Raw genomic sequence first — 27643 nt, forward strand, 5'->3', positions numbered from 1 at the left:
TTTCAATCTGATTTTATTCAACACACCTCTGACTTGCCCTACTGATTGCTGAACAGTGTGGTGGCCTTGGCAGCACAGAAATATTGCAAATTGGAGACAACTTCACAGGAGGTTGAAGTCAAGGGACTAGGCATTCAGAGGGAGTTCTTCTGAGAGGATCAAAGGCCTGCAGTTTGATATCCATGGCAGCCATAGTACACTGTAGCCAATCTCTTCCTTTGTCCTTTCTTCCTGCTGACCTTGCCTGGGTAGATAGGAGTTTCTTATCTGTTATGCTTCAAGGCATTGTACCTCTTTCTGGGAAGATGGACTGAACTTTATTTTTGGCTGAAGAAAAAAGCGAAAAAGATTTAAGTAATCCTAGATGATTCTAAGGGCTTCCCTGATGGCTCAGTGGTAAAGAATCTGCCTGCCAAGCAGGAGACATGGGTTCTATCCCTGGGTCAGGGAGATCCCTTGGAAAAGAAAATAGCAACCCGCTCCAGCATTCTTATCTGGGAAGTGCCATAGACAGAGGAGCCTGGCGGGCTACAGTACCTGGGGTTGCAAAGAGTCGAACATGACTGAGCAACTAAACAGTCGCAGCAGCACTTACTAATAAGGCAATGCTTTCCTAAGGACCCAATCAATGAATATGTTGGATATTTATGAGGTATAAAGTACTATGCTATGTGCTGGTGGGAAGGGATACAGAGTTTGATAAGGTGTGGTCCCTCCTCTCATGGAGCTCATAGTCTAGCTGGAAAAACAAAACATATACATAAAATATTATAACTAATGATATGTATTGCTGTGCAATAGAACTTTCCATGAGAATGGAAATGTTCTACAGTGTGCATTGTCTAATAAAGTAGACATTAGTCACATGCAGCTGTTGAGCATCTGAAATGTAGATAGGGCAACTGAAGTGAATTTTTAACTTACTTAATTTTTAAAAATTAAATTAAATTATTTTATTTTTAGTTGCACTGGGTCTTCATTGCTGTGTGCAGACTTTCTCTAGTTGCAGTGAGAAGGTGCTTCTCATTGCAGTGACTTCTCTTGCCAAGCACGGACTCCTGGTGAGAGGACTCAGTAGTTGCTGCTCGTGGGCTCTACATAGCATGGGCTCAGTAGTTGTGATGCACAGGCTTAGTTGCTCTGGGGCATGTGGAATCTTCCTGGACCAGGGATTGAACCCATGTCCCCTGTATTGGCAGGCAAATTCTCATCCACTGTGCCACCTGGGTAGCTCAGCTGGAAAAGAATCTGCCTTCCAGGCAGGAGACCCTGGTTTGATTCCTAGGCTGGGAAGTTCCCCTGGAGAAGGGATAGGTTACCCACTCCAGTATTCTTGGGCTTCCTTGTGTGGCTAAGATGGTAAAGAATCCGCCTGCAATGTGGGAGATCTGGGTTCAATCCCTGGATTGGGAAGATCCCCTGGAGAAGGGCTTGGCAACCCACTCCAGTATTCTAACCTGGAAAATCCCCATGGACAGAGGAGCCTGGCAGGCTACAGTCCATGGGGTCGGGCACGACTAAGCACAACACAGCACAGTGCCACCAGGGAAGTCCTAACTTACTTTTTTTAAAGTATATTTATTTATTTATTTGGCTGTGCTGGGTCTTAGTGGCATGATCCTTGATCTTTGTTGGTGCGTGCAGGATCTGTAGTTGTGGCATGCGAACTCTTAGCTGTGGCATGTGGGATTTAGTTCCCCGAGCAGAGATTGAACCTGAGTCCTCCTGCATTGGGAGCACAGAGTCTTAGATACTCGATCAACAAGGAAGTTCCAACTTACTTTTAATTATTTTAAATGACCATATGTGGATCATGGCTTCGGAATTGGACAGCTTTGTATGAGGCACTATGAAAAGCACTAAAAAAAGGAGCTGAGGTAAACAAAAGGGCAAAGTTTAACCCCCTTTAGGTTGATGTTGACAGCAAAGGCTGCCAGGAAGGGGTGTGGTTATAGTTGGGTCCTAGGAATATATAGAATTCCGATACGAGAAAAAGAAGTTATTAGGTTGGTGCAAAAGTAATTGTGATTTTTGCATTGTTGAAATTAGCTATTTGATATTGGGATACATTCTTAAATAAATGTGGTTATATCATTTTAACATGCATTTTTCACTTTATATTTTTTACTAATGATGTATTACTTTCTGTTCATTGCATATATATATTTTTTACACTGTGGAAACACTATTTGCGTTCAAAATGGGTCGTAAAGCAGTGGAGATAACTCGCAACATCAACAACGCATTTGGCCCAGGAGCTGCTAATGAACGTTCAGTGCAGTGGTGGTTCAAGAAGTTTTGCGAAGGAGACACGAGTCTTGAAGATGAGAAGCAAAGTAGCCAGCCATCAGAGGGTGACAACCAGCAATTGAGAGTAATCACTGAAGCTGATCCTCTTACAACTACAGGAGAAGTTGCTGAAGAACTCAAGTTCGACCATTCCACGGCCATTCGGCATTTGAAGCAAATTGGAAAGGTGAAAAAACTCATTAAGTAGATGCCTCATAAACTGAACACAAATTAGGAAAAAAAAATCATCATTTTGAAGTGTCATCTTCTTTTATTCTACACAATAACAATGAAACATTTCTTGATTGGATTGTGACATGCAACGAAAAGTGGATTTTCCACAACAGCCAGTGATGACCAGCTAGCTCAGTGGGTGGACTGAAAAAAAGCTTCAGAGTACTTTCCAAAGCCAAACTTACACCAGAAAGGTCATAGTCACTTTTGGTGGTCTGCCGCCCATCAGACAAGGATACTGGAGTGGGTAGCCAGTCCATTCTCCAGGGAATCTTCCTGATCCAGGGCTCGAACCCGTGTCTCCTGCATTGCCGGCAGATTCTTTACCATCTGCTATGTATGTGTGTGTGCGCTTTTCAGAAGGGGTACAGTTTCTAGTAGTTCTAGTACTTCCACACCAGGGCAGCTTTAACTCTGACCTCAAATCACATAGCACTGCCTGTCTTCCTCCTTCTCTACACTACTCCAAGCCCCTCTTCTGTTCTCTGACTTGGCTGGGATCTTGTTCCCAAGTTGTCAGTTAAACTGGATATCTCTGGACCACTTTAAGCCCTTCATTTCCCTTCACACCTTCAGATTCTACCTTCTTCTCTCTGGAATTGCCCCTCTCTTCTGTTTTATAAAACATACCATCTCTCTCTTTTAAAAATTTGTTTTATTGAAATATAGTTGATTTACAATGCTGTGTTAATTTCTGCTGTATAGCAAAATTCAGATATACAGTGATTCAGATATATATATATATATATATATATATATATATATCATATTCTTTTCCATGGTGGTTTGTTACAGGATAGTGAATATAGTTCCCTGTGCTATATAGTAGGACTATTCTATATATAATAGTTTGCATCTGCTAATCCCAAATCCCCAAATCCATCCTCCCCCTACTCCCCACCCATTGGCAACCACAAGTCTGTTCTCTATGTCTGAGTCTGTTTCTGTTGTAAAGAACACAACATCTCTTGCCTAAATGAATCTACCTTTTAACTAATCTCCCTACCTCCAATTTCTATGGAACTCCAGAGTGCTCCCTTTAGAATACAGAGGTAGTCTCCTTATTTTCCTTCTTGGAAACTTTCTTGGTTCTCCACTGCCTAGTGAAGAAGGTTGAAACTCTTTAGCAGGTATTTGGAGCTCCCCACCACCTCACTTTAATTTAAATATTACCCACCTCATCTCCCATGGAACCTGTGACTACCATTCCCTAAACACATGGGTGTCTTCACATTCTAGGCTTGTGCTCACTTTCTTTTGTCATTCTGGCATAAATGGCTCCCTCTCCCCCATCTCTGCCAATGATTAAAATTTTATTCTTTTTCAAGACTTAATTCAGATATCACCTCCTTCATAAAAGCATTCCCAATAGTTTGAGTTGAAATTATTTCCCTCCTCTGTACTTCCATCCCATATCACTTCTGAAGGTCAGGTTTGTAATCCAGGTATAATTTATACACTATCAAATTTACCCCTTTTAGGTGTATAGTTCTACGAGTTTTGAAAAGGCATATACAGTTAAGTAACTAACCATCACCACAATGAAGCAATAGAGTCTTTCCATCAAACCCCAAAGTTCCCTTGTGTCTCTTTGTGAACAATTCCCTCATCCCATTCCCAGTTCCTGGCAGTCACTGATCTGATTTCTGTCTCTATACACAATGTATCATTTAATTTTTGCATTTCCCCCTCCAAGTCTTGTTTGTATACACATCTTTCTCTCAATAGGTTGTTATCTCACAGACAGAGGACTGTAATCATTCACTTTTGTATTCTTTATGGTTCCAAGCATATTTATTACATGGCAGGTCATAAATATTTAATAAAAGAAAAAGGGAAGAAAAGGAAAAGGAAGGAAAAAAGGAAGAAAGAAAAGAATGAGCCAAATAGCAAATGGACATACAGCCCTAGGAGAGTTAACAATAGGGCAACCAACAGGCCTCATGCTAATTTAATGAATTATTGAGTTATTAATCTGAACTATGAAAGTAGCTACTCTTAAACACCTCATATAGAATATATTGGGACTCCCCTGGTGGTCCAGGGCTAAGAATCAGCCTTGCAATGCAGGGACGTGGGTTCAATACCCAGTCAGGGAACTAAGATCCCATGTGCCACAGGGTAACCAAGGCCAGTGCTGCAACTACTGAGCGCACATGCTATGGAGCCTATGTGTCACAGCTAGAGAAGCCTGTGTGCCGTGGATAAGATCCGATGCAGCCAAAAATCAACCAATCAAATATTAAAATAAAATATGTTAAGATTTGAATCAGCAAAACTGATACTTTTGGGGGAAGGAAGTCAATGTAAATGGTATACAAGGTGTTGTATGGGTTTCCCTTATACCTCAGTTGGTAAAGAACCTGCCTACAATGAAGGAGATCCAGGTTCGATTCCTGGTTTGGGAAGATCCCCTGGAGGAGGAAATGGCAACCCACTCCAGTATTCTTGCCTGGAGAATCCCAGGAACAGAGGAGCCTGGCAGGCTATAGCCCATGGGGTTGCAAGAGTTGGACTCCACTTAGCAAGTAAACCACCACCATGGGGTGGGAAACATCTGCGCACCACTGCCTCTAAGCTCCTTGCATTCTATTAATACATCACAACTAGGATATAAAGCATTCTGTCTTTGGTATACAGCAGGTACATTTAAAACTTTCAGGGAGAAAGGTAGTTACTATTTACCATGTATCCTTAAAGTCACTGTATTATATGCTTTATAATGTTTTGTTTAATTCTCACAACTACTCTCTCACTTAGGTTAAAAGCTACTGGTTATTTGTTGGGAAAGGAAATAATTAAAGAAAGTATAGCCACGTGGCTCAGTGGTAAAGAATCAGGAGATGTGGGTTTGATCCCCGGGTCTGGAAGATCCCCTGGAACAGGAATCAGTAACCCACTCCAGTATTCTTGCCTGTGAAATCCCATGGACAGAGGAGCTTGGCGGGTTCCACAGGGTCACAAAGAGCCAGACATGACTTAAGAGACTAAATAACAACAATATTATGGGTATACCTCCAAGGAGAGGAACAGGTTAAATTTTTTTCTTTGGCTCAAGATGAATTTTTCAGAGGTTTTCTGAGTTTTTCTTCTGTGCAATCACAATAAGCAGAAAGAGATGAGAGTCTAGGATAAAATACACTTTTTGATGACTATCATTGATCCATTCAGGGTATTTTCCTGATGTGTTGATCACATTCACTTCAGAAGCCAACATGATAAAAAGGAATTCTAGCCTACAGTTTGATGAGGTGGTCCACTAAAGCACATGTGTTGTATTTGTGTGCTAAAGGGGTACAGTGGGTAAATAGGTAGAAACAAAAACTGCTTTCCTTCCATATTTTGATGTTATGGGAATCTGAAGTGATCTTGCAATCAGTCTTTGGAGATAATTTTCTTGGTTCTAAGAACAAGTTGGAAGATAAACTTTGACCAGTGTGTTATACCATGCCCTTTGTAATTAAGTAACTCAAGATAAAATGTTAAAGTTCAGGGAAGATTTAAATTCCTGAGCTGATTAAAAAGAGCTGTTAATATGGTTTTTAAAAAATGTGTTCATGTTACTTCTGGAGTTTCCAGGCATTATACAGTAATGATCTGCACTATCGCTTACTACTTTCCAATCTTGTAGAATGGTTCAGAATTAAATAGCAACTAAAAATAAGTACATTTCAACCGGAAGGCTGGAACCAGGGCAGGAAGATTACTAATTTTTGTTTGGCTCAGGGTTGTGTCCTGTCCACGCAATGCGGAGGCAGTGAAAGGTGTGGGGTTAGAGATGGAAATATTTCAGGAAGGTAAATCTGGATGTGAGTCCAAATGGCTTGGGGCAGAGAAGAGGCAGAGGCAGATAATCCACTCGGAGACTGCTGCAATATCCAGGCTGAAGTGATCAAGCAGGGCTAGAAAGGGAATAGTAAGAAATCAAAAAATAAAATGGTCGTGCCAACACTGGTCTTTGACCAGACCCAGTGGCGTTGGGTGAGTGAGGAAGAGAACGGAAAAGAAAGGCTTCGTGTTTTCCAGAGACCCAAAGTTTTCCGCAGAGGCCCTCGAGTCTTCTTCCATCTTTAGAGCAGACATCCTGGGACCAGCAGGGAAACTGAAGCCTGAAGCAGGTCAGACAAGCAAAAGGCACACAGGAGCCGAGAGCCCTAGTTCCCCTTCCCTCCGCCTACGCTCTCAGGCGGTCCCTACGGCTCCGACCCCTCTCTCCCCAGCCCGCAGGGTCCCGGGATCCCCACCCCCTTCTTCCGCCAGCTGCCGGCACCGCCCTCAGTCCCTCCCCTCCCCTTCCCCCTTCCCCTCCCCCGTGGGGCGCTGACTCGCCCGGCTGCCACGTCTCACTGATGACATCACCAGGGCCGCTCGGCCTTAGCCAATCCGCTAGGGGGAGTCCGAGCGAAGTCCTAGCCAGCGAGTCAGCGGGGAGGGGAGCGGGGAGGGGCGGAGCGGGGGGGTAGTTGAGAGACGGGGGAATGGGGCGAGCGACAAACCCTCGAGTACGCGTGCGCCAGAGGCGCGGGGCTTGGCGGGAAGCTGAGTCCAGGTCTTGGCGCTGCACCGCGGTTCCCCAGCGCCCGCAGCCGCGCTCGCAACTCTCTTTCCCGGCATGCCACGCGGTGCGGCCGCCCTTTGGGCTGTGTAAAGGCCCCTCGGTCTAAGGCTTTCCTATTTCCTGGTTCGCCGGCGGCCATTTTGGGTGGAAGCGATAGCTGAGTGGTGGCGGCTGCTGATTGTGTTCTAAGGGGACGGAGTGGGGTAAAGACGTTTGCTCTCCCGGAACAGCCTATCTCATTCCTCTCCTTCGACTACCCGTGGCGCGGAGAGTCAGGGCGGCGGCTGCAGCAGCAAGGGCGGCGGTGGCGGCGGCGGCAGCTGCAGTGACATGTCCAGCATGAATCCCGAATAGTGAGTGCAGGAGAGCACCGGTCGGCTGGGTCCGTGGGCCACCTTGGGAAGGCTTAGAGGGGGCGAGGAGGGCGGAGGAAGGGGCCTCGGCTTCCGTGAGGTGAGGGTGATGGGGCAGGAGAGGTTGGCGGCCGGGAGTCGGGCCCCATTGTCTGACGGAGGAGGGGCGGTCGAGGGGAGGGGTCGGGCCGGAGGGGTGAGCCGCCTGGGCCTGGACCCTGCTTGCTTGTAGTATTGGCCTGAGTGCCGGGCCGGTGTGTAGCGGCAGTCCGCGAAGAGGGTTGGGGCGTCTGGGAGTCGGTGGTGGGGCCGTGGGAAGGGGTAGCTTCTCTTGGAGGCAGTGACTTTTCAAGGAGGGCCAGTTTTTTAAGGGGTGGGGATGAGGTGAGAGAACTCTCTTAGAGGGCATTGTCAGACCCTGCGCCCGCGCTCTGCGGAGCTGTCAGAACCGTCGGGGTGGAAACCAGCTTTACTTGTAAATCTTGAGCTTGTTGGCTATCTCTTCCACCCTCCTCTCCAGGTTGCAGGTAATATGGATGCTTTTCAGGGCTGCGTGGGATTAAGGGGAATGAGTAGATGGTGAGAAGCGATTTAAACATTTTAGTTCTGTTTTTTAGTTATTTCCTGGAGTTCTTTACGAACTCAGCGGGCCCATTGCCTTCCTGGGCGTTCGTGAGAATTTTTTTTTAGAGGACACTGAAGTCCTTTTGCCTTGTGTAGGTCAAGGGAAAAACAAAACAAAACACTAGCACTAAACCTAGGGACATCTTTGTGATATTACCAAATAAAAGACTTTGCCGTAAAGTTGCAAGAAAAACGAATGGGCCCTTTGATAGATAGATCTGTAGGTTTTGAATTACCTACTTGAACGCTTGCAGATAGGGAATGAGGTTCCGTGACGTGTCATGAAAAGTTAATGCATTTCTTTTTCTTGCTTCCTCAAGAAGTCACGACAGCAGATGTGGCACACCCGTCACCTTTCCTGGGAACCGGTGTTTCTTAGGAAGACTTTGTTGGGTTCTCCTTAATGGCCCTTAAAAATATCCTACTACAGTTTGCATTTTGAAATTAATGAATAATTGAAGGAGATTTAATTGGTATTCCTCCTCGGTGTCAGAAGGATCTGGGGGGAGATGGGGAATTTTTTAAAGCAGAGGTCAGTCTTTGACCTAAATGTTGAGTTTATTTGCTGTTTTGGTCAATTACTGCTAAATATTTCCCCTAAAAGGTCCACCCATGGGTTTAGCTGACTGTCATGTGTGTGTCACATGGCTCTTGCAAAATGCATTCTGACTTCAAGTTTTGTAATACTGTGGTTTGACGCCGAAATGTCCCTTTCTGTTCTAAACAGAAGCCGTAGTACTTTATTAAAATTTTATATACTTTAAGAAGTTGAAGATAGTGTTCTAATAGTGTCTTATTTGCTATGCTGGCAGTTTTTTATCAAGGGCTCCAAGGACAAAGTTGGTTTTGCCTAGTTGGACAGAGTTGAACTTGAGGTCTCTAATTTAGAAGTTGTCCTGGCAACAGTAAAGTACATGGATTTTCCATTTTATGGAGGTTTGTCTTCTGTTCAGGGAGTTTCTTAAATTTGCTGCATGTATATAGTACTGTAATGAGGATTAATTGAACAGAACCATGGCAAATGATTTAGACTCGGAATTTATTTCTCCTTTTGTAAAATAGGACAACAGTGTTTATTCCTATCGGGGATATGTATATGTAAAAGAATTTGGTAAACTGTAAGAGCAGGGTACATCATTGTATAAGGTTTTCCAGTCATGGTAAAATTTAGGAATATAACCCTTATCCTCAAGGAATTTATAATGGAATACAAAAAAATAGATATTATACATGTTAAATAACAGTCGACATGGCAAGTTCCAGATGGGGGACATGGATTGGAACCACAAGATTTTAAAAGAAGTTGTGGGGTTGTGGTTGGCTGGCACGGTTCAGGAAGACCTTATAGAGAATAAATCAGTAAGGGAATTATTAGCATTCGATTTGGAGAAGCAGAGGGAGTGAGAAAGATTGTTCAGGAGGGAAGAAGAAAGAATGGTTAATAAATGACAGGGATAGTAATTCTTAAGTAGAGTGTCAAACCATCCTTTATTTTGAGGGTTCTAGATTAATGACCTCAACAGAATCAATCCCAGAAATCATTTTTATATTTTTATGGCATGGAGTGTGCCAGTACCTGGGCTACTGTATTTATATTCTACGCTGTCTTTTAAGTAAAATAACCTCGTAGCTTGGGAAAACCTTTGGAAAAGCACTAGTGAAAAGTACTTAAGGTGAGAACAGGTGGTATTTTATTATGAAAGGTCACAAAGGCAACCAGCAAGCAGATTTTTAGAATCTGACTTCAGCAATTTCTTCTTATCTTTCTTTAATCAAGCTTATTAGCATCATTAAAGTAATTAGAAAAAAATTGGGAACTAGAGAAAAGAAGGAAATTCTTAGAGTTTAATCATCCAGACACAAGCCCGTTTGCTTTAAAACCGTGTTCTAAACTTTAAAATCAAAGGTTTTTTTTATATTAAGTTAAAACTTTTAATGGATGAGTGCCTTTTATGATTCCACAGTGTTACCCTAATAGCTAACATTTATGGCCACTTATTATATGCCAGGTACAATATATGCATTATATAATACACATGTATTACAGTGGACACTTTATAAGCTAATTTGAAACAATAGTATACAAGGGAATATTTATAGGTGCACCCCAGATGTTTCTTGTTTTGGTTTGTCATGTTCCTACTCCTTATAGAAACTTTTAAAATCTGCTGTATGGGTGCTGCTGAATTTGGTAATGAAAATGTGTTCTTGACAAAAGTTTGGTTCTCAGAGTGAACAAGATTTTAGATTTGTGTAGGTTGACACGATTACCTGTTGGTAGCTTTATTACTAAAGGCTTTTATTTTGTAATCTTTGAGTTTTTGGTTTGGGAGTGAGGAGAATAAGAAATATGTCCATGGGACATATGATTAATTTGAAGGTTTTTCTTTGACTGCTTTCCATGATATTTGGCTGATTTGGGAGAAATGGTCCTAGGTTATCTTTATTAGCAGAAATTAAGGATAATGACTGACTCATTTGAACTTCAAATACTACAAACAGAATGCAACCAGAGTGGAGTCTGAGCAGTGGAAAAAGTAGATGGAAAGCATCAAAGCTCTTTCTTTTTTCCTGGAGATTTGAAGAAAGATTTTAATTTTCCTGAGCAAGGAGGTGAAGTAGGCAGTGATTATTTCAGCACACTAGTTAAGAAATACTTAACATTATTCTCATACCAGAAGCATTTTTCCTAATCCACTAGCTTCTGTTGGATTTTTTTTTTTAGTGTCAAAATCATTTTGGCTGCTTCATCTATAAGGAGCATGTTAAGAATGAAATACGTGTACCTATCTCAACCAGTTAACTCCAGTCGGAAGACCTATATGTAGTAGTGTCTTTGGATTGGCTAGTTTTTGGTTTTTTTTTAAAGATCACATTTTTTTTTGACATGTACAAACCTCTTTATTTATATATTTTTGGCTGCTCTTAGTCTTTGTTGCTGCACGAGGGCTTTCTGTAGTTGCAGCGAGTGGCGGCTACTCACTAGTTTGGGTGCCCTTGCTTCTCATTGTGGTGGCTTCTCTTGTTGCAGAGTTGTGGCACAGGGACTCATTCATTGTGGCTCATGGGCCCTAGAATGTGCAGGCTTCAGTCCAGAGGGCTCAGTTGCTCCACCATATGTGGAATCTTCCTGGAGCAGGGATGGAACCCATGTCTCCTGCATTGGCAGGTAGATTCTTAATCCTCTGTGCCACCAAGATAGTCCCTGGATCAACTAGTTCATTGCAGAAAAATTTGTGAAAGAAAAAAAAAATCTTAAACCTTGTTTTATTACGTTTTAACATAATTATGGCATGTTTTAATCAGTCTCCTAAACTTTGTTTTCTATCATGGTAGATTCAAGGAACATTTGACTTTTTTTCTTTTTTTTTGGCCAGTGCTATGCTTTGAATAAGTCTATCTTTTAACTTAAGGATTTGAAAGTAAAAAGTTAATCAGTTCTATTATCTGGCTAACAGTGTAATTTCATTGATAAATACATCATTACTGCCTTTTACATAATTTTTAGTTAGAATTTTTTTATTAGAAAAGAAGCAGAAACCAACTAAAAATAGGTTTTATTTTTGTTGGCTGCTTTGGTGACTTTTTGATGGTGTTAGTAGTGATTTGGGAAATTCAAAGAAGTTTAAAGAAGTATTCTCGCTGTCCAGAATATGACTATTTAATGTCTGTAGAGAATCAGTGTATGTAATTTCTCTGCATAGTGTAAGTTGCCAGTAGCTATGTAGACTTTCCACAAAATGCATCTTAAGAGTTTGGTGTGAGTAGATCTTGTAGGATCATTTAAAGAAACTGAAATTTTACATTAAAATTTCTTCTCCTTTTTATCACGAATAGGTTAAAGTATAGGATGTTGACAGTGTCTTATATATTCAGAGGTTTTTTTTTTTTTTTTTTTTTTTAAGATAGAAGAGCTTTAGAATCAGGTGTTCTCTTGGCCAACTGTTTAGTTGACTTTTAAAGGGACTTTTGCTTTGTGAGTGATTTTATTTTAGTGTTTCAATTTTTGTTCTAGAAGCAATAAGTGATTTATCTAAGTGATGTAACAAGTGCTTACTTAACCTTTTGTTATATTCATATCCTATCAGCAATCGTTTGACTGTGTATGTGTTTTTGCTCTCGGCAACTTCTGACTACATATATGATGGTTTTACCACTTGTAGTTGTAATAGTTAAGTTTCATTTTTGATAGTTAAGAGCTTCCTTTTGCTGTTACCTACTCTTGTCTCTTTTCTAATGTATGAAAATGGGGTTAAATAAAATGCTTTTTAAGATTCTGAGATTTTTTAAAATTTGCAAAAAAAAAAAAGATGAAGAGAAACTAAAAATAGGTGTAGGATGCCAGTGCCTGAGATACCTTAGATATGTTGACTTTCCTGCTTTTTACCACTGTTCGTCTGAACTGCATTTTGAAGTTTTAGTAAGAGTTAGACAAAATGACAGCCTCCCCGCCCTGCTCTAGGAGAGCAGAACAGTCAGACTTTTCCACCGTTTTCTTGTAGAAGGTGGGGCTGAGGAGAGATTGCTTCTTTGATATCAGGAATAGAATTCAGGGAAGAAAACTGAGGACTCGGCTTTTCCTTGGACCCACCCTGTGATGTTTCAAATTATAAAAGGGTAGTGGTGTAATGATACTTAAAGGGAAAATAATCCTGAGGCTTTAGGGAGCCAGAGAATAAATGTTTGTTAGTTTGTTTACTTACTTAAATATGTGAAGAGATAGGGTACAAAGGAGAAGTAGGAAATGAAATTTTCCTTGGTACTTTTGTGACTCATGGTTCGGTTGGTCAGAACACCCCACTTTATTAAATCCAGGGTTGCTGATAGGTTCCAGTTAGTTTGCTGTGTTCTGTATTTATAGATTTTGACAGGTAGTATTACTTTTGCTTATAAGAACCACTCTTTGGAAACATTATTTTTAATAATAATAGCTACTAATTGACAAGTACTTACTCTCTGTGCCAGCTACTTGGCTAGGGTCTTCACATAGGGCATTTTATGCACTCTGTACCTCAGACTAGTGAGCTTTACAAATGAGATTGAGTGAATTATATAATTGAAGTTTTCCAGGACAGTGATGAATTTAACTTGTCTGACTGTATTTTCTTTGAATAACAATAGTACTTAGATGGAATTATTACTTGTACTTGCTGCTCTGCCCATTTAGGGCAGTTATTCTTAACCCATTTATGGTCATGTACCCTTGGGAATATTTGATAAACACTGTGGATCTGTTGCCTGTGTATATACATACTCATAGCATTCGGCATAAAGTTGCAAGCTATTCACATTCCCTAAGCGTATTCATGAACCTCAAAGTTATAAATGCCTGATGTAGAAGATTGAAAACAGAAAAGATAATTTTCACTATCATTCTTTTGAAATGTAGAAACCCAAAGGGGACAGATTTTAATTTTAAATCCAGGATCTTGAACTAATTTCAAAATGTGAGATTTGTTTGGGTATGGCTTATTTTCATGACCTAGTCTGTGCTTTTCTTTTCTTCTCCTTTTATTAAAATGTTTACCTGTTTGTTTCTCATTGAGTTATTGATATATGAAGTGTTTCCAAGATTCTTGAAACAAAGATACCCTAAGTTCAAACAGCATTAGTGTTCACATAAACAACAGTGTTATCTCTGCAGTATCTTTATTGCCGTAAAATTTATATGGATGTAATTAGGGTAAATGCCTAGATCAGAGTAATATGTGATATATTCTCAATTGAATTATATGGGATTTATAAAAGTAGTTCAATTTATAAAAGGATAGTTTAAGCCACTTTGTCAAATTATTATTTATTTAGTGCTTAACTTATAGGTTGATGGCTGGCATTTGTCCTCATAAAGAGCAATTGGGTTCATCACTTACTAAAGCTAATGAAGTCAGAACTCCAAAATTTACCATGCTGTTTTAAGCTGAGCTTACTCTCTACTAAAACAAATGTTCTAAGTTAATTTAAGTAGTGAGTTACACTTTATATTTGTTCAGGTTCTGTGTGCTAGTTCATAGATGGCTGATTCATTCTGATAGGTTTTATATATAAAGTAGGACTTACATACTGACTTTATTATCATCTGAGAGTATAAAATATTATCATTGAGGGAATTGGTGAGAAATGGTGGGGAAAAAGAAACCAAGCCAGAATTTTGAGTTGAAAACCATAGGTTTAAGTTCAGACTACCACTTACTTCATACAGTCCATTTATGTCTTTTGAGCTTGTTAAAGTTTTTCTAACACATTTAATCATTAAACATGGATCACTGACCTGTCTCTTTGAAAAATTTTTTCAGTACATATATTTGAAATTTTTCCGTGAGCATACACTTGCACACACACGTAGGCACACACACGCAAAAATCTAATTTCCGTGGAGAAAAAGCTTGATAAAGAAAACAGCCAGCCTTTTGTCATCAGACTATGCTAGGAGTTGAGGGGTTTTTATTTTTTAACTATACAACATAGACTTTGCTCCCAGGTGCTTACCAGTTAGTTAAGATGACTCAAACTTAAGCAAGTATAATCAATTTAACAGTAGTAGTGCAAATTAAATCTTGTGATTTTTTGTAAAGAATAGGTTGGCATAATGGTGCAAAAAAATCGGAGAAGAGGCCTAGGATTTCAGTTATTGACAGAAAGTTATGTTGATTTAGCTGGAGAAGAACAGAGCACTGAGGAGGACTCTCCAGAAGCCCTGGTGCTAGTCTTGAGTTAAGGTCAATAGGAAACAACTTGAGTTCCCGCCTCTAGTCAGAAATTTTACTTGTGTCCATTATTTCCCCTAGTCCAGTGAAGAAATAGTGTCCTAATTTTACAGGAGTCGGAGGCAGAGAAGAGTTAAATGACTTGCCCAAGGCATTCAGAGTAAGCAATAGAATTGGAATTTTAACTCAAGGGCCTATGATTTTACAGTCCAAGTACGCTGTTTCCAGTTACTGTGTGTGGTTAACTTCTAGGAATTTGAAATTAAGCCAGTTAATTAGGCAACTAGTATTTTTGTGGTCAGTTATGTCTAAAATTCTTGATTGGAGAGGTCTTGAAAATGTTAAAGTATACATATATCCCCTCCCTTCTGTGGCTGATTCTTGTTGAGGTTTGACAGAAAACAACAAAATTCTGTAAACCAGTTATCCTTCAATAAAAAAATAAATTAAAAAAAATGTTAAGGGTTTGTGAGGTACGTATTGTTAATAGGCCTTTGACTTTCTTCACATCTTGTGTTCGGTTGATCTTAAGAGCTTCTCTAGACTTGAAGTTAATTATTGTATCCATTTTCAGTTTTTCTGCCCTCATGACTATTTTTTTTTCCCCTCTTGACTGTTCTTGACTACTTGGTGCCTTAAAGTCATGCAAGCCTTTTCTCTGAGAAAAGCAGGTAAAGCAAAATGCCTTTCTTTTACTGGAGAGGCAGGCTTATTTGCTGTAGACCATTTTACTATTGTATGTGTTGCTAGTTGTGATCATTGTACTTACAACTGTTAGCTGGTAATTTTTGCACTTTTACTTTATATTATAGATTAAACTGGTAAACTCCTGTGATAATTTGTCACACATCATCTGTACAGAAACTTTGGATAAACAACTTCAATGTTGTTGTCTGTTGGTCTTGAATTTTTTCATCATGTTACATCCTGGATTGGAGGGAGGAAGGGACAATATTAATTGCCACTTACTGTGTTCCTGTAATGTACCAGACACTGCTAAATATTTTAGAGGCAGTATTTATAATCTTGACCAGAGCCTAATCAGGTGGTTCAAGTGTGTGCATGTGTGCTCAGTGGTGTCCGACTCTTTGCGACCCATATACTGTAGCCCTCCAGGCTCCTCTGTCCATGGAATTTTCCAGGCAAGAATACTGGAGTAGGTTGCCATTTCCTGCTCCAGGGGATCTTCCCAACCCAGGGATCGAACCCTCATCTTTAGTGTATCCTGCATTGGCAGGTGGATTCTTTATCACTGAGCCACCTGGGAAGCCCTCTAATTGGGTGGTAGTGTGCTAATTCAGTCTTTTTACAGATGAAGAAATAGAGCCTCATAGTGATAGGTGAGTACCTTGCCTTAAGATTTTGTAGCTAGTATTTGATGGAGCCTGAATTCAAATACAGGTCTTTCCAGCTCTAAAACCCATGCAGGCTTTGAAAGGTAAGGAGGTTGTGGACACTTGGTGTGTTTTTCAGCAAATGTTTACTGTTCAATACGTTTCAAGACCATTTATTCTTTTGTCCTCTTGTATGGCTTACCACTTCCAATCAACCAAAGTTTCTCTCATTTTCAGAATTCCAGCTTTGGGTTTTTGGAACACTTTTAAATGGTGCCTAAAATGGAGCCTCGGAAGTTAATCTATTGTCTCTAAATATATTTTATTTAATTGTGGTTTTAGTGGTCAATTGTGGGGAGAGTTGTTTTTTTAATTGCTTGGCTGTTTTCTTAAATAAGAAGGAAAGACTGTTGCCCTCTCAGATTCTTAATTGTTTATTTTGACTAAGGTTGTTTTTGGCCATTACTGAAGGTTTATTTATTTCTTTTTATTAATTTAATCAGAAAAGTAGTATGTGCTTTATAAAATTCAAACAATACAGTTAAAGCATATGAAAAAGTTCTTACCTCTTTTCTCTACCCTAATGATCAATTTTGAATTGTGTTCTGTGGATCATACTTAAAGTGAGTAAAGAAGAGTTGATGTCATGCACAATTATTGCAGCTCCAAAGTTTTATTAATCATTTTAAACCCCAAACACTAATTGGCTAATGTGTAGTTTAAAGATGAATTAAAATTTGTTTGGCCCACTATATCATAATCATGACTTTTGTTTTAAATTTGTAATATGAGCTTAGTTTTAGGCTGTTTTCAAGTATGATTTTATAAAAAGATACAACTACATGTTTCATGTCATACAAGTGAACTTGTTCTAGGTAAAAGAGAACAAATTACAGGTTCCGTTTAACTTTTTAAAATAGCTGGTCTTTTCTAAGGTATACTTATAGCTGACATTGTGAAATTTGTGTTTTGGGGGTTTCTGTTTGGATAAAAACAATTATATAATTCTCCACTGTTTACTTTTGTCTTGTCTTCCTTGGTGTGTTTCCAAAGTGTATGTTAAAAGTTGTGTTAATGTCAGTCAACTTTCTTTTGTAACATTTTCATTGACAGGTGAACTGTGTGTGATAATCCAAATTTTATTTGAAGATAAAAAATGTTTATTTAATCCAAAAAGTTGATTCATATTTTTGTTGCTTATATTGGGAGTGTGCCAATGCGACCTGCTTCCAGCCTTGACCTACTCTGCCTACTTACATGTCATTTGTGTTAGGGCAGGTATGCTGAAAGAACTCATTAGGTTGTTCAGTCACTGAATAAGCTATTGATTAAAATTTTTCCTCTTCTCAAATAGCACTTTTTTTTTTTCTGGTTACAAAAGTAATAACAGTGTGATTGCAGACATTTTAAAAAATATAAAGAAAAGACAAGTATCATACAGTTTAGAAGTGTCCATCCACTTCTTTCCCCAAATCTTTTATGTGTGTACAAATTGTTTTTTTAACAATAATGGGTTATACTGGACAAAGATGTTCTATAATCTTTTTACTTAATAGTATATCATGGTAATAGTCTCTTGATATTATAGAATTCTGAGTAGTATATTAGATTGAGCAACAAGCAGATTCATCTCCTACTTCCTATTTTATGTATGCAGTTTGGTAACTTCATAAAAAGGAAAACATTTTATCTAAATAGAATTTCGAATGGAAATGGGTTTTAAGTAACTTTTAAAAATTACTCTTCATGTTCTTAAAATAGTGATTTTTTCTTTTAAGGTATGGAAAATACTAATGCTTACATGCAAAAATGGCATGGGTATTAAGATTATGTTCAGATCGTAAATAATGGAAATAAAGGGTCTGCAGTATTGATAAAGTAGACCATGAGTTGACCTAAGGAGAAACTGATAACAAAAATAATTTTTCACTTGTTGTTGTCTTTGGCATCCCACCATCCATTTGTTAAAAGGCTGAATCTGCCCCCCTTTCATCCAGTCTTAATCTTTGTCAGTTTTAACTGTCTTACTTTCTCACTGAATTATCTCCACTTTACAGTAATTTTCTGAAAAAATACTTGTGCCTCAGAAGCAAAGTTTTTATTTTACAGATTCCACCATGATTTATGATTGTTGATTTAACTCAAGAAAACACAAAATTTCTCTCTCACATTTAAAAAATATCAGGAGCTAGCTTTTTTCAATGAGATTACACCTATTTCATTAATGTCCTCATAGTTTGTTTTTCTAAAATCTTTTTATTTTGAAGTAAATTTAGATTCACAGAAGAATTATAAAAGTAGTACAGAAAATTCCTGTATGCCCTTTGTCCGACTTCCCCTAATGTTAGCATCTTATATACCATGGTACATTTATAAAAATTAAGAAATTAACATGGGTAAACTGAACTAAACTATAGACTTTATTTCAGTTTCTCCAGTTTTTCCACTAATGTCGTTTTCTGTTCCAGAACCTAATCCAAGAGACCATGTTGTATTTAATTATTATATCATATTAGCCTCCTTCAATCTGAGTTTCTCAGTGTAGTTTTTCATTATCTTGGCAGTTTTGAAGAGCTTACGTATTTTGTAAATTTCCCTCAGTTTGCATTTGTCTGATGTTTTCTCTTGATTAGATGGGGTTATAGATTTGGGGAGAGATACCATAGAGGTGAAGCACTCTACCCGTTACATCATGTCAGAAGGTCTGTGATATCAATGTGATATTGCTGGAGATGTTCACCTTGATCACTTTGTAAAGGTGGCATCTGTCAGGTTTCTCCATTGTAAAATAACTATTTTTCCCTTTTCATGCAATGTTAGAAACCTGTCATTAAGAACCAACCCACCCTCAGGGGAAGGGAACTAAAGAAGCTCCATCTCCTGGAGGGAGCAGTATTCAAAGAATTTGTGGGCATATGTTAAAACCACTGCAGTAATAAATATTTGAGGTGGGGGGCATATTTTGAGGTCATGCAGATATCTTAATTCTCCTCAAAGTTTCACCCACTAATTTTAGCGTTCATCAGTGGAGCTTGTCTGCAGCAGTGAATCTACTAGTGATTTTCTACTTCTCTTATTCCTTCTACATGTATTATTTGGAATCCTCGTGTAAGGAAGAGTTGTCTCTTCTCTCCTCTTCAGTTAATCATTGTACCCTTATGGACTCATGGATATTTATTTTATTCTTTGGGTTATAATCCAGTACATGATGGTTTACTTTGGGGCTCAAATTGTTGCCTTGGCGTTTGAGGTTTGCTGCTGTCCTTTTAACGTGCTATATTCCTGTAGATTTTTTTCTCTGGCATTTTGCCCAAAATGTTACTCAAGAATGACTACTTATGAGAGAGACCTGATTAAAAACACAAAATTAAAATGTTCTCTGAACTCTTGACACAGTACTTTGTTAAAGGCACAATGTTATATTTTGGATGAGTAAGTCAGTTTACCATCACACAGAGAGAGATGTTAAACATCAGAGTGAGGAAAAACAGACTCCAGACTACTATGGGGAGAAGGTATGACGTATCATTGTCATTGTAAATTAGACATGAAAAAGACTAGAGAAAGTTTTGATTGAAAACAGTGGGTAGAATTCACTGAAACAATCTAGGAGAGTGGCGATTATAGTTGTACTGTAATCTGTAAAGATTTCTTTACTTGTGCAAAAATTTCTCAACTGATAGAATTCAGTTTTTCACATAAGTTAAAATGGTATTGCAGACTGAAAACTTAATCCAAATTCTTAAGAATAAAAGAAAAATACATTTTAAGTCTTATTATTTGCTGAATTATTCTTGGCTCTGTACCAGAACTGATCTTGAGCTTTCTAACTTTAGATTTGCCTATTTCCTATCAACATTATTACTTGTTCTCTTTTGTAAATTAGTTACAGAACTATCTGTAAGTGATCTCAAATCTGAATTATCCTGTATTAATACATCCTGTATATTAATAGTTTAGAAATGAGCTACTACAGGAGTAGGTAATTTAAAACGTTCCAGTGCAGGTAATGTGCTGTTGATCATAGTCGCTTGGTGTGTGAATACAGGAAGGCAAGAAATTTGTTGGTTGATTTTGTTTGCCATTCTTTCCCATGTGTCTCGTCACGTTGGATGTCTGTCTTGTCTGGTCATGAAGCTGATGGTTTGGGAGAGAACAAAATAGGCTTCTTTAGCAAGACTCATTGCGGAGCACAGTGCTCAACTCTTTATATTATTTATAATGGCTCTGGGCTTTAAATTATCAGAAACACATAAATGATGTTTCAAAATAATGCTGTTTGTGAAATTTAAAAAGAATGTGATAATTGAAAAAGGTAGTTTAAAAAAATTGACTACTAATTTCTTTGAAACCATAATGTAACTTGTAACATAGTTAGGAAGCATTCATGTTTTTCTCCAGCCTTATGTTATTCTGGAAGAGAGAAATTGATCCTTATGGTAATTAGTGACATCACAGGCAACATCTGTAGCCCATTGCTATCCTTTACCAGTACTACTGATTCAGGGCATGTTTATTGAGTGTTTACTGGATGCTTGGCACTGTGCTCAGGAAAGTTGGTACATTCAGGGCCATTTGTTGTGTCATAATTTCTGTTAAAATCAAAGTAACTGTAGTAGTATTGGTGCTGTGATTTTTCTTGCTAACTGAAATGTAAACTTGTAAGATACTCGTTGCTAATGTTCAGTGTTCATCATTCTTAAGAATTCATTTGGTCTAATTAAAGAGAAAGGTATCAATAGTACTGAAGCCAGTCAGCAAATGTACTGACTAATAGAAGTTGTTTGGTATTAGGTATCAATAATTTATTAAGGGCAAATTTTTATAATACTTGTCCCTACTATCCCCTTTTATTCTTTAGGCTCTCAAACGGGAAAGGGTGTTAGTTATTACGTTCATACTGTGCTTCAATCAGCCCTTCTTAATCACTTATTTTAAAAGCTTATTTCCTTCTGTGACCTTTATTTTCCCATTTACTAGGGCAGGATTTAAAATTTTTTTTTCCTTTTTCGTATAATTAAGGACAATAAGTGTACTACAGTAACTTGATAAACCAGAAAGCTATGTGGTTTTTGTTTGTTTTTTTTTAATATTTTTTTTTTAGTTGGCTGCATTGGGTCTTAGTTGGCGGCCTGCGGGACCATTCCTTGTGGCCCACAGTCTCTAGTTACGGTGTGTGCGCTTTGGTAGTTGTGGCACTCTGGCTTCGTTGCTCTGCAGCATGTGGGATCTTAGCTCCCCAACCAGGGATCGAACCCATGTTCCCCCATTGCAAGGTGGATTCTTAAATACTGGACCACCAGAGAATTCCCAGAAAGCTATGTTTTAATACTATAAACCTCAGTGACAGTGAAAGTGTTAGTCTCTCAGTCATGTCCCACTATTTAGATCCCATGGACTGTAGCCCACCAGGTTCCTCTGTCAGTGGAATTTTCCAGGCAAGAATACTGGAGTGGGTTGCCATTTTCTTCTCCAGGGGATCTTCCTAACCCAGGGATTGAACCGAGGTCTCCTGCATTGCAGGCAGATTCTTTGCTAGGAAAGCCCCCCTGGTGTTATAAATGTCGGTAAACAGTTGATTAATAATCCCAGAGGTAATCACACCTAAACATCTTGCTTACACGTAAATACACTTGTAATCTACATTTCATTTGCAAGTGATATTTGGGTTTCATTTTAAGTGGATAGCATTTTATAAAAACTAAGTCACAGGGAAGAAATTTAAGAATCACATATGTCTTCTGAAAAAAATCTGTAAATTCTGGATTTTTTGTCATTTTGAAATTGCTTTAAAAGAACTTATAAAACTGGTCAGAGTTGGGAAAAATAGAATCTATGAGTGGTTCCTTTGGAGACCACGGGCAGACTGTTGTCTTGAGTTTATGAAAGGCTCCCTGGAGATAATTTTTGAGTTAGTCTCAGTGATGGTAAATGTGCATAAAAAGCCTAGCTTTCAGTGTTGTTGTTTTTTTTTTTCTTTTCAGTGTTTTCTGAAGTATGCTTTAATACAAGTTTAGAATGTTGGTTAAGTTGTGCACAAACAGCCCCCTTGATTTTATTGCATCTCCAGTTTAAAATAAAAGGGGAGAATTCCAGGTGGCTGCTAGGGAAGGATCATAAAAGCCCTTTGTTGGAGGATTGCTATGAAATAATGATTTGAGCTTTGAAGTTGAAGGAGAGATTTGTTTCACTGGCAGAAACAAATGAAACTTTAACTCCCTGTATTCTACTATTGCAGAAGAGTGGGATTTTTCTAGCGAAAGTCTGTTGGACTCTCTTAAGAATGCATATCATTTGTGTTTCCTTTCATTCATTGCTTGGACGTGGAAGTTCAGTGATGTTAGAGGTATGGGTGGCATTATCTGTCTTATTTATGCATAATTCTGTCATGTTCAGTGATTCATCAAAAGGGCCCCAAACTGCTGTTTTTTGGAGTTTGGGCTTATTAGGGCATCCATGGGCTTTTCAGAAGCTGTAGTCTTCCTCAGTGAGCTATTATTCTTGGCTCTATTTTTGTTGTTGTAGAACTTAAAATACAATATGCTTTTTATTAATGTGATTTTCTTTTTCTCTTTGCAGTGATTATTTATTCAAGTTACTTCTGATTGGCGACTCTGGGGTTGGAAAGTCTTGCCTTCTTCTTAGGTTTGCAGTAAGTTGAAGTCAAAGTGATTTTAAAGGAATTAATGCTGTGTATATTTTCTGGGTAGACGAAAGATAAAACAGTTTTATTCAGGATATTCTTCCAGAATTTTATATATGAAGCCTCCAAATACACATCCCCAGTGATATCTAGACTCTTTAAATAAAGAAATTCAAGAAAACTGTAGTTATAAAGTCAAAGTGTCTTAATACTCTGCTTGGAGGTCAAACAGTGTTTCATTCCAACATAAATAATGAGTAAGGGAAAAAATGGTAGGTTTGTGTTGAAAGTGACTTGATGGAAGACAAATCTTCAAGTAAAACTTTAGTAGAATAAAAAGAAAAAGCAGGGCCTGGTACACACTATTTTTTTGACAGTGGCATCGTTGTCATTTGACAATGGATGAAATTTACAAACTGATAAGTAACTTAATAATAACTTTCAACTTAATAAATAAAATGCACTGTCTTGTTCGTAGTGTTTATGAACTGCCTTCAAATTTAACATGTTTTCCTTCTCACTGTCTTGATCATTGCTTCTTAAGATGTGAACCAGTGGGGATTATCAAGACCCTCCTGGAGTCCGTGAGATCAAAAACCACTTGCTAATAACACTAAATCATTAGTATAAATAATTACCAAGTAGTTGTACTGAGACAAAAGACGTTTGTCTTTTTTCCCTCTGTTGATCTTTGCCCTGATGGTGCAAAAGCAATGGTAGGTAAAACTGCAAGTGCCTTATTAGTCCCATGTTGAAGTAAAGCTAAGCCCCAGATTATGCTCCTAGTCATGGTGTTTACTTCTGTTCGCTCACAGGGGAGGAAAAAACACCGTTATCACTTAAGGGTGTCTTTGATGAAACAGTAAAAATGATTAATTTTTTTCATACTTTTTAAAATTGAGGTGTAGTTGATGTTCAGTGTTATATAGGTGTTAGATGTACAATATAGTGATTAACAATTTTTAAAGGTTATATTCCACTTACTATTATAGGATGTTGGCTATATTCTCTGTATTGTACAATATGTCCTTGTAACTTTCTGTATTATACATAGTAGTTTGTACCTCTTAATCCCTTGCCCCTATCTTGTTCCTCCTCCTTTCTCTCTCCTCCAGTAAGCACTAGTTTGTTCTCAAATCTGTGAGTCTCTTTTTTTCTTATAGTTATTAGCTTGTTTTTTTTTTTTTTTTAAGAATCCACATATAAGTATTTGTCTTTCTCGGTCTGACTTGGTTATCATAATACCCTCTCAAGTCCATCCATATTGTTGCATGTGTCAATTTTTCATTTTTTATGCCTGACTAGTGTTCCATGGTATGTATATATGTATGTATACATCTCCTTTATCCATTCATCTGTTGATGGACACCTAGGTTGCTTCTAAAAATGATTAATTTTTAGAGATCTTGATCCTTGTTGAGTGTTTCCTTTTTAAATATTCTGTGTGAAAAAATGAGTACACATAAAACAGTTTTCCTGAAGACTGAAATGTGTTGATTGTCTAAAGGGAGAGAAAAGCATTTGTATAGTTGTTTCCATTATGAGCTAAACTAGCTGCTTTCTTCATTGAACTTTTTTTTTTTAAACTTGAAAGAACAACTAACAGGCTATATTTATCTAGAATTGAGTATTGGGTATACATCAGATGAACAGACATTGTCACTTCAAGGAAAATACCTGATAGTATTTGTTGCCTATAATAACTTCAAGTTTTTCAAGGGAAAATTAGAATTTTTAAAAATTTTAAATCCATCACTGCAAGCTTGACAGCATCTCAAATATTTAATATTACTTTTCTGATGAGATGTTAGTCTCATGTATATTCATTATATAATAATAATTTGAAAATGAGACCATGTAAGTACCAGAATAAAACCTAGGTGGCTCTTTAATCTTATGTGAAAGTATTTAATAACAGGAAAAAAATCAGGAAAGAAAGGATTGTTAAATTTGATTGCATTAAAATTAACGTTGACACATAATGTTAGAAAACAAGTGGTCCTAGCAAAAAGTATATGGAGGAAGAGGTAATAGTCTCAATATATAAAGCACATTTATACACTAGTAAGGAAAGGATATTTGTCCTAATGGAAATAAGAATGAATGCCTGAGTGGGCAGTTTACAGAAGGAGAAATACAAATTGCCAGTAAATATGAAAAAATGTTCAGTTTTATTTGTAATTAAAGGACTTAAAAATTTCTTTTTGTTTAGTTGCTCAGCTTTGTCCAACTCTTTGTGACCCCATGGACTGTAGCCCACCAGGCTCCTCTGTCCATGGAATTCTCCAGGCCAGAATACTGGAGTGGGTTGCCATTCCCTTCTCCAGGGAATCTGACTAGGGATTGAGCCCAGGTCTCCTGCATTACAGGCTGATTCTTTACTGTCAAAATTAGATAATACTTCATATTTATTAAAGTGACAAGTATTAAAATTAAGAATAATTCCTAGTATTAAATCAGTAGTCTGGGTGGGTGGGAAGAAACTAGCATCTCTTGAGGAAAATGGTTGTAGCCTGAGGTATTTGTGCTTCAAAGAAAATCCTTTCCAGATTCCTACTGACCTAAGTCACAGGTTTTCAGTATTACCTACACAGAATGAGCCAGGAAGCATTTTAAAAATACTGATTCTCAGATACCTAAAATAGATTCAAGCTGTAACAAGTATGATTAAGAAATGTATAATAAGCTTTGAGAGCACAGAGGGAAGAATCTCTTAACTACTGGCCAAGGAATTGAAGAATGTTTGGACAATCACTGTTGCCTGAACTCAAATTTGAAAAATGGATAAAAATTGCCAACTTGCCCACGGGCTGGGGAGTTAGGGGGATAAAGCTTGGGGAGAAAGGGGGAGAAAGAGATACTAAGGATTTGGACAGTTGAAATGGGAAGTGCAGTGGCTCAGAGGCATGCAGGTAAGGGTCATTTTGGGGTATATAAGAATTCTATTAATAACAGCATTTATAAGTTTTTCTGACAAAGCACTTGGCATGTTCTAGTGCTGAATGTTGTTCTCTATCCATTTTCTATAGTATGTGATACTTACTTGAAAATTTAAATTTAAAAAAGGAATATCTAATGATGAGTATTTTGTCAAATTGCATTCAGTGCTTCAAAAATGTCCTTTTACCCAGTGATTCTGTTTATGGCAAAATGTGAATATATGTGGAGGATAAGTCAACATGGCTATTTCTAGCCACTTGGAACTCTGATCACATTTTACAGTTTGCTTTAGCCATCTTTGTCTCAGTGTGATATACACATCTGATTCAGCATTATCAAGACTTGTCCACACTCGTTTCATTTAGTCCTTTTTCTCCTTCTTTTTGTTGGAGTGCTACAAATAGAAATCCCAAATGTGTCATTTCCCCTTACATACTTTATTTAATATAGGGTTTCCCTGATCTCAGATGGTAAAGAATCTTTCTGCAATGTAGGGGGTCTGGGCTCGATCCCTAGGTTGGGAAGATCCCCTGAAGAAGGAAATGGCAACCCACTTCAGTATTCTTGCCTGGAGAATCCCATGGATAGAGGAGTCTGGCAGGCTATAGTCCTCAGCATTGCAGAGTCAGACACGACTGAGTAACTAATGCACATACTCTATCATATAAAAAAATTTGTTGACTTACAAAATAAATTTTCCTGGTTGTTTTAAAAAGTGTGGTGTTAGTTTGAATCACAATTCAAAACATGGTTCACACAGACTTATCACATAGAGAACAGACTTGTGGTTGCCAATGGTGGGGAGGGGAGGATGGAGAAGGATGGGAGCGGGAGTTTGGGGTTAGCAAATGCAAACTTTTATATATAGATTGGAAAAACAAGGTCCTACTGTATAGCACAGAGAACTGTATTGAGTTTCCTGTGATAAACCATAATGGAAAAGAATATGTGTGTTATTATTCAGTTTTGTATGTATAACTGAATCACTTTGCGCTATAGCAGAAATTAACACAACATTGTAAAGCAATGTTCATACTTTAATTTCGTTGTTTCGCTGCTTAGTCTTTTAGAGTTTTTCCAACTTCTCACTTCCACCTCCTCCTTTTTTATTTATGTATTTTTCGTGTCACTTTCTTTTTGCAGAAACTGGGGCAGTTGTCCTATAAATTGTCCAACATTTTAGGTTTGTCACTTTGCTTCTCTGTGGTGTCTTTAAACTTGTCCCCCTGTTTCTGTAATTGGAAGTAAGCCCCAGAGCAGTGCTTTATCTATCATTATCGTAGTTATGAGTCCCTTGTGATTATTTTAAATTTAAATAAAATTGAATGAAATAAAAAATTCAGTTCCTTGTTCTCACTAGCCACATGGAGCTATTGGCTACTATATTGACAGTCACAGCCTATAGAACCTTTCTGTCATCAAAGAGTTCTTTTTAACAGTGCTACTCTTAATAGATTTAGGCTTGATTGAGCCTAAATCCATCTTTGTTAGCAAAGTACTTCCTAGGTGGTGCTTTATGCCTGATGATTGTACAGTGGGGTTACGTGGTGAAAGCGTGATCTCTCCATTTACATATCTTTTCACTTAAAGAAAAAAACACTTTTGTTTTCATTATGAGTAAAATAATTGTAATAGGTACTTGAGGGAAAAAACAGGTGTAATTTTAAAAGTTTAGCCTTGGGTTAAATGTTGTTCACACAAAAACTTACACACAAGTGTCCATAGCAGCATTATTGATAATAGCTAAAATGTAGAAACTACCCAGATGTCCATGAACTGATAAACAAGATGTAGTATATCTATACAGTGTACTGTTTTTCAGCCATAAAAAGGAATGAAGTACTGATTCATGCTGTAACATGGCTGGGGCTTCCCTGGTGGCTCTGTGGCAAAGAATCTGCCTGCCAGTGCAGGAGAGACAGGTTTGATCCCTGGTCCAGGAAGATCCCACATGCTGTGGAGCA

At 38.1% G+C, this 27643-nt stretch overlaps 1 protein-coding gene across 1 annotated transcript in view; it reads left to right on the forward strand.

The window, feature by feature from the left end:
* Positions 1–7196: 7196 nt before the first annotated feature.
* Positions 7197–27643, forward strand: part of RAB1A (RAB1A, member RAS oncogene family) — a 29317-nt gene continuing 8870 nt past the window's right edge. The window contains exons 1-2 of the mRNA XM_061155184.1: positions 7197–7434; positions 22676–22748. Coding sequence (XP_061011167.1) covers positions 7412–7434; positions 22676–22748 — 96 coding nt within the window. The 5' untranslated portion in view covers positions 7197–7411. The remainder of the gene's footprint in view (positions 7435–22675; positions 22749–27643) is intronic.

The sequence above is a fragment of the Dama dama genome, chromosome 11, assembly GCF_033118175.1.
Source record: "Dama dama isolate Ldn47 chromosome 11, ASM3311817v1, whole genome shotgun sequence".
In the NCBI taxonomy this organism is placed as follows: domain Eukaryota; kingdom Metazoa; phylum Chordata; class Mammalia; order Artiodactyla; family Cervidae; genus Dama; species Dama dama.